Source organism: Tachysurus fulvidraco, chromosome 25 (assembly GCF_022655615.1).
Source record: "Tachysurus fulvidraco isolate hzauxx_2018 chromosome 25, HZAU_PFXX_2.0, whole genome shotgun sequence".
NCBI lineage: Eukaryota > Metazoa > Chordata > Actinopteri > Siluriformes > Bagridae > Tachysurus > Tachysurus fulvidraco.
This window is the reverse complement of record NC_062542.1, coordinates 14,809,255-14,819,427: the sequence shown is the minus strand read 5'-3', so window position 1 is coordinate 14,819,427 and position 10,173 is coordinate 14,809,255. Positions and strand designations below refer to the sequence as shown.

The window sequence follows — 10,173 nt, the reverse complement described above, 5'->3', positions numbered from 1 at the left end:
TGTGTGTCATCTGTTAGTAACTCTCCAGTGGTTAAAAGCAGCACCTGGTGTACTAACCTTGAGCAACCTTTAGCAAGTAGGACGTTTAAATCAACCCAAATCCCAGAGACACAAAAAAAAACAAAAAAAAAAAAAACAGAAAACATTCAAAGAAAAATAAAGTGAAAAAAAAAAAAAAATCAATCACGAACACATCCAGAGCTGGTGAGGGGAAGCACTGTGGCCCAAGCTGTCAAGCAGGGGCAGTTAAAGGTGAACAGTGTTATGAGACTGGACGGTTTCCCTCCCATTAGGGCTATTTTTAATCTCAGTGAAACATTAAAAAAAATAAATATGGAATTATGACTGGTATTTCTAATGTGGTGTGATTCAATCTGAGAAAGCGATTAATTATTCAATCTTATTAAACTTAAACACACGTTACTAGGGAAAGTGTTATTTGTACAATTTGAGCTGGGTTAAATAGCTAGCGGTAGGGTTTATATCCAATCTGGCACCCTGTGAACACGGTGGATTGTGAATCATTTCAAAGAAAGTTTGTCTATCTCCTTTTTGTATAAATGTAATGTTTTTATTATGTTTTTATTTGTTTTATTATGGAGATGAACCCTGGAGGAAAAGGTGAGGGATTATCGGTAACAGACACAAACATATGATGGCCGACATGAATCACTGTACTGAGTTGATTCTTTTGAGTCAATGCTTTGAGGTGACTCAATTTCAGTGGAGAGTACGGCCTACAGAGTATGGCTTTACCGTACTGTCAACAAATAAGCATGTAGAAATCTTTAACCAGCTAAATTAATGCCTGCACTAGAATAGCGATTATTAATGTGTCAGTGTAACAACTCACTCACTCATTATGCCTTTTGTTTATGGTGGAACTTGTCAAACCTTATGACAGACATTTACTGATTCTAACGGTATATAAAGAAATACAGGTAAGCACGATTGCTTCACACCTCCAGGGTTGGGGGTTCGATTCCCACCTCCGCCTTGTGTGTGTGGAGTTTGCATGTGCCTCGAGGGTTTCCTCCGGGTACTCCGGTTTCCTCCCCCGGTCCAAAGACATGCATGGTAGGTTGATTGGCATCTCTGGAAAATTGTCCGTAGTGTGTGTGTGTGTGTGTACTGTGATGGGTTGGCACTCTGTCCAGGGTGTATCCTGCCTCGATGCCCGATGACGCCCGAGATAGGCACAGGCTCCCCGTGACCCGAGGTAGTTTGTATAAGCGGTAGAAGATGAGTGAGTGAGAGTGAGTGGTACAAAGAGAGTAACAAAAGGGACAGAAATAAAAAAATCAACCACACAAAATTTGAGGTCCAGAAAGTCCTGGCTTTGATTTATTGAACCAAGTATATATTTCACATTTCTAGCAATTCCTTAAAGAGTGAAAGTCTTGAATTCCAGTTCTCCCTTTTAAAACACGACCTCTTACTGAACCGTGACGATATCCACCATCTTTGCATGGTCTCTGAATTTCTGTATAAAGATATATTTTAATGACTTAATAATAGCGATGGCCGAGTGCACCGATCACGACGACCGTTAATGTCGTGCTGTACAGGTGCAATTAAATTGTTCCTATTGGTGCTAGTGTAAAAAAAAACATAAATGTGCATGGTGTTGCCCTGTGTGTAGGAGGCAGAATGAGGTAAGGCAGCTTAATCTACTCTTCAGTTGTGTCCTTCTTGCTGGTCTCCTGACCTTCAAAGATGGGGTACTTGCTCTCGATCTCAGCCCATGTGGTGGAACCATTGGCGAGGTCTCGCACGATCTCGGGTAACTCACGAACCTGAGGGGCAAAGACAAAGACCTCAGTTAATAATACACGGGTAATTTATCCGATGCATATTAATTATTAAATTAGATATACAAAATCTTTGGAAATAATTTACAAGAGCATTTAAATTCGAGACATTTCTTGATCCGTTTTTGAGAAAAACATCCAAGTTTGTGTAAATTTATACGAGACAAATCATATACGATGTTGTTTTCTGAGTTACTCTGCATTTTACTTTTTTATATATTAAATAATCGCCCAAGCTATTTTCCATTGCAGTTGTACAATAAACAAATCTAAAGCAAAGAGGCGACTAAGAATATTATCGACATGAATAATGCTCACTGACATTTTATATAAAATTCCAGATAAAATGAGATTTAGATGTTAGCCGTGCGTTACCTCGGCTCTGATCTGCCTCATGCTGTCTCGGTCTCTCAGAGTGGCCGTGTGTGGCGTCTTGTTCACGGTATCGAAATCGATAGTGATTCCGAACGCCACACCGATTTCGTCCGTTCGGGCGTAGCGCCTCCCGATGGAGCCCGAGGAGTCGTCCACTTTATGGGACACGCCAAATTTGGTCATGGCTTCGGCTGTGGAGAGGCCACAAGATCAACCAGTGCCGTTTATTAAGTCTAATCTAATCTAATCTAATATAATAGTGTCTGTGTAGACTCACATAGTTCACGCACAAAAGGCATGAATTCTTGATTCTGGCTCAGAGGAAGGACGGAACATTTGTAAGGTGCTACAAGAGCCGGGAAGCTGAAATACTGAGAACAGGAAGAGTAAGTTTAGTTTCACTCGGTAGAGTTTTCCATCAGAATCAGGAACGTTGATTTACCGTTCTTTGCTCGTCGCCCTCTCTGACGTGGAATGTGTGCTCGAAAATGGAGTACATGATTCTGCCGATGCCGAAGGAAGGCTCGATGACGTTGGGGGTGATCTCTTCAACTGAAGTGACACAAACTCACAAGCTCAGTTTGGAAAACAAGGAAATTTGAGAATCTATTTATACCTGATTGTTTCATGAGTTCAGACACAGTTTGCTTTAACACACAGAACAACGTATGAATCAAATCCGACTCTATCGGGGCGATATAGCAAATTAAACTGAATTGTGAGGGGAATTTGGATTTGACCAAGAAAATATAGAGGTAAATAATTCAAGTACGGTCATTTTTCAGTGGAAATGGAAAAAATCTTTAAACACGATGTTCTCACTTTCAGAACTTTCCTTCTTTTTGGGAAACATTTCAGTTCAAGAAAATTTTTTTTTTCAAACTGACATGGGAAAGGTTCTTACAGGCTGCCAGATAAACACTAAATCCCTACTTGGAGATCATCCTGATACTCAAAACCCATGAAAAAGGAACATCGTTTGAACCTCGAAGATATTTGATCTCACCATGAAGTGTCTTCTGGAACCTCTTGATGCTAACCATGTCCTTTGTGAGTTTGAAGGTCTTGCCTTCGGTCTCGATGGTGAACTCGCTGCACAGAGCAACAACATACATGATATCCTGTTTATCCGCACTGATCATCACTGACATCACACCTCAGTGTAAAACTGACTCTCACCCGGTCTCATTGAGCAGCTTCTCCTGATCGGTGATGTAACACTCGTCACACACGGCGAGGTGTTCCATGACCAGCTTCGCCTCTTTCTTGTATTCTTTGCCGATGGCTCCCTTGTTCGGCTCGAACTGCACTACGTTGACGACTTTGTGCGAAGCGGTTAAGGACACAACTGATGAAAATAAACCTGATAAAAATGGAACCCAATCAAAGCCAATTAAACAGAATAAAGCTTCAGTCTGAGGATATGGGTTCCTTCAGAGGTTTCTCGGCAACCAGGGGGACCTTGGTAGCCCGTGCGTGACACGTGAGGTCATAACACGAGCGGTCGGCGCAGCCCACGATTTCGATCCAGCCCTGTGAACCAACAAACATGCAATAAACCACGACAGTCCAGAGTAATGATGACATGTAGGGGGGAGATTCAACAGCTTTAAGGACGTACGTAGGAGGTTTTGGCTTCGGCGTCCCAGCAGTCGCAGGCGTAGTGGGCCATCTCGTTGTCCATGTGCTGACGGAAACGCACTTTGTCTTTTGCCAGACCGACTTTGGTCAGGTAGAGGTAGATCCTCCCGATGAAGTAGCCCAGGACAGAGTTGTTGATAACACCCTAAAAACAGACATTTTAGTCACTGGACTTTAGAGAGCATAACTAGATAGAGACCTGAGGCGTGTCAGCACTACTAAATTTCCAATGCCCCTTTTCCACCGAGGCAGTTCGAGTGCAGGTTCGGAGCCTAATTTAGAACCAGTTCTTTCTGTTTCCACCGCCAAAGCACCGGCTCTGAACCAGGAAAAGTGGTTCTTAAGTAGCACCAAAACGTTGCTGGTCTAGACTTAAGAACCGCTTGCGTCAGGAGCTGGGGGCGGGGCTACTGTTAGCGCATTTGATAATGTACCTTAAGTATACTAATGTTTAATACACTTTTACTTTACCGCGATATGCTACATTATCAGCACACATGATAGTTATGTAGCTACATGCTAAGGCTAACTTTTTCCTGTGTTAACAATAAAATAACGTTATGCACTTTATCGATTACAACCTCCGTTTATACAGATTACACGGAGCCGCATGTACACGTTTTATTCGCCGCATTTGGATGCCAATGTATGTTCACAAAGCCATGAGCATTAAGAGTAAAGCAACATCCACCATTGTTGTTGTGTTTGTGTTTGCCGCTGCTGCGCTAACGTTGCTGGGACACGTGACACGTATACAGTGATGTCACACTCGGCGCTGTGATGCTCTCTAGCCGGTGGAAAGGCAAACCGGTTCTTAGAAGGTTCGCCAGTGGAACCAACTTTGAACCAGCACCAGCGCTAGCTCTGAACCTGCACCCGGTTCTTTCCGGTTTCTACTTGTGAGCTTTAAGAAAAGCCTTCTGAGGGAAAATATATATATATATCCACTGTATATACTACACACACACACACACACACACAGTAACTCCTCACCTGCTCTACTGCATCCCCCAGCTTCATAATCTGGGCTGACTGACCGCTGGTCTGTGCTTTGGATGAGTACAGCAAGATGTCCAGATTGGCGACGTTGGAGAATTTGGAATGGACTTTTTCGTTTGGATCGACAAAGTGCTCGATCTCGGCCATCGTGAACTCCCTAAGAAAGAATGTCGGATAAAAGACATGTTGGTGGATCTTACGCTCCGTCGTTCACAAAAATGACGTCATAAAGCCTGTTAAGGTAACGCAGCTCACCTACCTGACACGAATGAGGCCCGAGCGAGGAGAGATCTCGTTCCTGAATGAATTCCCGATCTGAGCCGCAGCAAACGGCAGCTTGCCCTGGTTGAACTCCAGCAGCCGTTTGAAGTTAAGGAAGATTCCCTGAGCGGTTTCAGGCCTCAGATAGCTGCAGAAATCAAACGATATGAAGATGAAGCAGTGAAGTGGTTGTGATTTTATAAGATCAGGTTAACTTTAAATTCATTAAGACAATAATGTTGTGCTAGTACTGGACACTCCTTTCAAAAAAAACAAAAAAAAACCCAAAACAATAGTTGTTACCATAGTAACAATAATTCAGTTTTATTTGTATGACGCCTTCCACGATAGACGGCGTCTCAAAGCAGATAAGTTTAGTATTTATATTTATCCCTCAGTAACGCGTCGCAGACTTACATAGCTAAACCTGTGATGAGCAGGTGGAACTACAATCAGAGTTGTTGCCACAGAAACGCAACCAACACCGTCTGACCAATCAGGATCGAGTATTGTGTGGTTTTTAAAGACAGCTCCATTTTCTCGACTCACCCCAGCATGTTACCTCCAGGACCGATGGAGGTCTGGAACATCAGGTTGAATGAGATGGGTGGTGAGAGGTCATTTCCTGTGCTGGGAGACTTCACGTTGTATTTCACGAACAGATCAGCCAGTTCCTGCTGAGTGTAGTTGTCCATCTGTAGACACGAGCAGCAAAGCTTCATTAGTATCTATGGAATCTGCCAATCATCTGCTTCACTTAAGGTGGCATTTTCACATGCGGAATCCTGCACTTCCTCATGCCGTGAGCTGCATGTTATTACACAGTTTAACCAGCAGGTGGCGCCTCATCCACACGGCCTCATTTTCCAGCAGGTTTATTTTAAAAAGGAGCACAGGATTTAGCCACAACCTGAAGCACACAGGGTCATACTGAGGTTTCCCACCAAAAATCAGCCAAACACCTTCTCATTTGTGCCGTAACACAAACCAACAGGAAGTCAGGACTTTACCTGGGTGATGACGTCTTCCATTTCATGCTTCTTCTCCTGGGAGCACTTCTTATCGCTCATCAGCTTCTGGAGATGAGCTGCATCATCAATCACACACAAAACACAAGCGTGAACACGGCCCTGTCAAACAGAGTGATCCTGAGTGATGTTAACTGCAGACGTCACTCGCTAGCGTGAGCCTCACATCAGCAAACCCTAACTAATACTTCACATTCTGATCTCCAGCTCTTTTCATGCCTTTAACTATAAAAACGAATAGTTTACAGCCAGCATTGTGGAGCTGCTGAAACTGAAACTAGATCTGAAACTGAAACTTGAGGCCTTACAAATATGACAGACTTAAAAAACAAAAAAAAACTCCCTACTTAGGCAGAGAGAGAGAGAAGGAGAGAGAGCGAGAGAGAGGGAAACAGAAAGAGAGAGCGAGAGAGAGGGAAAGAGAAAGAGAGAGAGAGAGAGAGAGAGATAGTGAGAGAGCGAAACAGACAAACAGAGACGGGCAACAAGACAGACTGACATTGAGAGAGAAAGACAGAAAGAAACACAGACAGAAACAGACAGACACAAACAAAAACAGAGATTGACATCAAGAGACAGACGGACAAAGAGAGAGAGTGAATGATTGAGACAAACAGAGAAAGACAGACAGACAGACAAAGAGAGAAAGACTGACAGAGAAAGAAAGAGAGACAGACACAGAGTGAGACAGAGAGACAGACACACAGAGAGAGAGACAGAGAGAGAGAGAAAGAGAGACAGACACAGAGTGTGAGAGAGAGACAGAGAAACAGAGAGAAAGAAAGAGAGACAGAGACACAGAGAGAGATACAGAGAGAGAGAAAGAGTGTGTATAAAGACAAACCCTTCAGGAGATGATCGGCTCGGAAGCACTCTCCGTTCTTCACGTCTTTCACCATGTAGTCTGCGAACTTGTCCACGTGTCCTGATGTCCTAAACACAAAGAATGAAGGTTTTTTTTTTCAGCTGTATCACGGAGCTCTGCTTTCTATCAGCACTTTCAGTACCAGATGCATTTTGGGTACAAATTCGATGCCAAGATTTAGCACTTTAGTTGCTATGGAAACTTCAACAAAATAATTAACTAGACTGAATTAATTAACATGAAGCATTAACACTTTGTGACCAATCAGGAACAAGATTTCAACAACCAGGCCGTCACTGTGATTGACTCGCCCGCCTCCCTGGAAAGTTCCGCCCCCCACACCGGTGACGGCACAGTTCTGCACAGTTTAACCCCGTGGGGGTAATTGTACTGGCTGAATTCCAGCACGAAGCACCGACAGCAATAAAATCACTGGTGTTGCTCCGGTCATGAAGTTTAAACAGAGTTGAGTGAGAACTCACTTGAGGACAGGTTCGGGCGTGAGCATCGTACAGTCGATCTCAAGAATCTGCTCCTCTTGGATGAAGTGCTGTCTCCATGCCTGCAGGATGTTGTTCTTCAGAGCGCAGCCGACCGGCCCGAAATCGTACAGACCGCTCACACCTGACACACACACACACACACACACACACACACACGCCAAACCATCGTCATATCGCTATAAGTGCTATAAGACAGATACGGTTACATGTATTTTCAAACTGCCTCCAGCTGAAACCTCACCTCCATAGATGGCGAACGCTTGGTCATAAAAGAAGCGTCGCTTCAGCGTGTCCTCCATCTTCACTCTGTCCACGATGTCATCTTTAGTCTGCAGCGAGAGCTCCTAGAACAAGAGAATTATAGCATTGTGGAAAGAATTAAGGGCAGATTCCAGGCTGGTGAGGACACGCCTTCGATCTGAGAAAGACTAAACTAAACTATCGATGTGTCTGTAGACGTAGACGATCGACCGATATCAGATGATGAAGGTTAAAAGCAGAAACTCTTTCATCAAGTGTTTACTTAAAGGAACAAGTAACTGCAAGAAATCTGTAGTAGTCTGGTGACAGCACTTGAAATAACAGCACTTACTTTTGCCTCTAGGATCTTCTTCCTGGCTTTGAGCTCCGCAACAGCTTTGGTGACGTCCACATCCGGAGCGCCGTCGGTTTTCATCTGACGCACCAGATCGCCCTTCGCACAGGGAGAAAACACAGAGCATACTGAGAACACTGAGTCGATTACAACTGTAACTGAGACACGAGAAGCCAAACACTGCTTCCTTCTCCAAATTGCTTCGTCTTTAGCACCGAGGCGAAATCCAACTGTTCGGTCACGGCACCCGTAAATCAGGGGTTTCCTCTGGGTACACTGGTTTCCTCCACAGTCCAAAGACATGCGCTTAAAGATGACTGGCATGACTGTGTGTGTTTGTGTGTGTGTGTGAGAGAGAGAGTGACCTATGAAGTGTGGAACCCTGTATCCCTTAGGATACACTCTGGGTTCAGTGCTACCTCGTGTACATAAGAGCTACAGAAAACGGACGGATGACTGGATGAACACACCATCATTCCTTAAATCTCCTTCAAGCCATAAACATCAACAACGTCAGATTTTACAGAACAGAAAGTTTATCCTGTAAACAACCGAGGAGTTCGAACGCATATTTTGGTGACAACGTGCTCCAGTTTCGAGCATGATACCAAGAAACCACAAGCTTTTCTACCTAAAGCTTTCCTTTATCACATCATCTGGTCAAACCGAAAGACCCCTATAAAAAATTGAAGAAAGTGAAAGTGATTTGAGACACAGCCTGTAAAACAGATGCTCAAACGTGGCAATGCAGAGCGGAGAGAAGGAAAAGAAAAACGGGATACAAGTGGAATAAAAATAAGAATAATTTATGGTGTGTTAGAACAGGACTGTAATCCTGACTACAGCAGAAAGGAGGGATTTGGCGCACGGCCTGTTATAAACGTGGCAACCCAGAAGCACATAATCTCTGTTTATTTCCAGGGATCCGATCCTATATTTACTTTCTGTTTGATTTCGGTGCATGAATTAATCCTTATGAATGAACATTACTATGGAAACATTCATGATTGAAAAGGAAAGCAAATTATTATTATTATGATTATGATTATTATAAGAGGATTATACAAAAGAATGTGTATTTATGGTATTTAGGAGACACCTTTAACCAGACTGACTTAGATTTTTATTTAAAATTTATACAACTGAGAAATTGAGGTTTAAGGGCCTTTTGCTCAGGGGCCCAACAGTGGCAGCTTAGTGGAGCTGGGATTCGAACACACGACCTTCTGATCAGTAGTCCAGCGCCCAAGGCTTTGAAGGGTTAAGGGCCCTTTGCTCAGGGGCCCAACAGTGGCAGCTTCGTGGAGGTGGGATTCGAGCCCATGATCTTCTGATCAGTAGTCCAGCGCTGAACTACTGATCAGAAGGTAGTGGGTTCGAATCCCAGCTCAGACGTGTGTGCTACAAGATCCCATAATTTAAACTGCCCATTTTACTGACCTGCTCCTTCACTGCTTGTCTCAGTGGAGCCAGAATCTCTTCCATGTTGCCCTCCATGTTCAGTCCTTCACGTTGCTCCAAACACAGATTTCTCTTTTTCTTTGTCTTGCACAAGCAGGTTGTAAGACTGAAAGGTCTGATAACACGTGAAGCAGAGAGCGACTGACTTCTGGCTGTGTGGATGAAAAGGACAGCGGCTGAAATCCCTGCTCCACTCCGCAGCACTGCTGATGTCGCTCTGCTCAGCATGTGGAACCAGTGATTTCTCCCCCTACCCGTATTCCGTGATATCCCGCCTTCTTGGAGCGGATTGGCTAGACGTATAATGTAGTCCTGAACTAGGATTGGTCAGTTAGCATCGTAATCGTAAATATGAGCTCTAAGCCAATCACATTGCAGAGGCGGGGCTTGTCCGAATACGGATAGGCAAAAAAACAAACCGCATCCGTATGATGAAATAACAGGGGAAAGGTAAACACAGCGCCGCATTCACTGTAACACTTTCGCTATTTTATTATTGCATCAGAATCTGCAGATTCGCTACACAAGTAGTTCATATATTGGTGGAAGAAATGAGCAAGAAAGTAAGATAAATGTATATATTCCTAATAAAACAATGCTTACGTTTGACATTTTCCTCAATTTGTGTGTTTTG

General features: G+C 43.7%; 2 protein-coding genes across 2 annotated transcripts in view; both read right to left on the bottom strand.

Moving 5' to 3' along the window:
* The window catches only part of hhatlb (hedgehog acyltransferase like, b), a 7,628-nt gene extending 7,366 nt beyond the window's left edge, over positions 1-262 (bottom strand). Inside the window, exon 1 of the mRNA XM_027176136.2 lies at positions 58-262. The gene's annotated coding sequence lies outside the window, so the exon portion shown is untranslated. The remainder of the gene's footprint in view (positions 1-57) is intronic.
* A 1,053-nt stretch (positions 263-1,315) lies between these two features.
* Positions 1,316-9,788, bottom strand: gars1 (glycyl-tRNA synthetase 1). Its single transcript, XM_027174833.2, has 17 exons — positions 9,519-9,788; positions 8,076-8,177; positions 7,725-7,827; positions 7,463-7,604; positions 6,960-7,048; positions 6,098-6,174; positions 5,637-5,782; positions 5,086-5,235; positions 4,821-4,983; positions 3,808-3,972; positions 3,612-3,719; positions 3,366-3,511; positions 3,193-3,278; positions 2,629-2,738; positions 2,464-2,557; positions 2,187-2,377; positions 1,316-1,796 (listed from the first exon to the last, which is right to left on the bottom strand). The coding sequence occupies exons 1-17, from the start codon at positions 9,765-9,767 to the stop codon at positions 1,671-1,673; spliced, it is 2,247 nt and encodes a 748-aa protein (XP_027030634.1). The 5' UTR covers positions 9,768-9,788; the 3' UTR covers positions 1,316-1,670.
* Between the last annotated feature and the right edge of the window lie 385 nt (positions 9,789-10,173).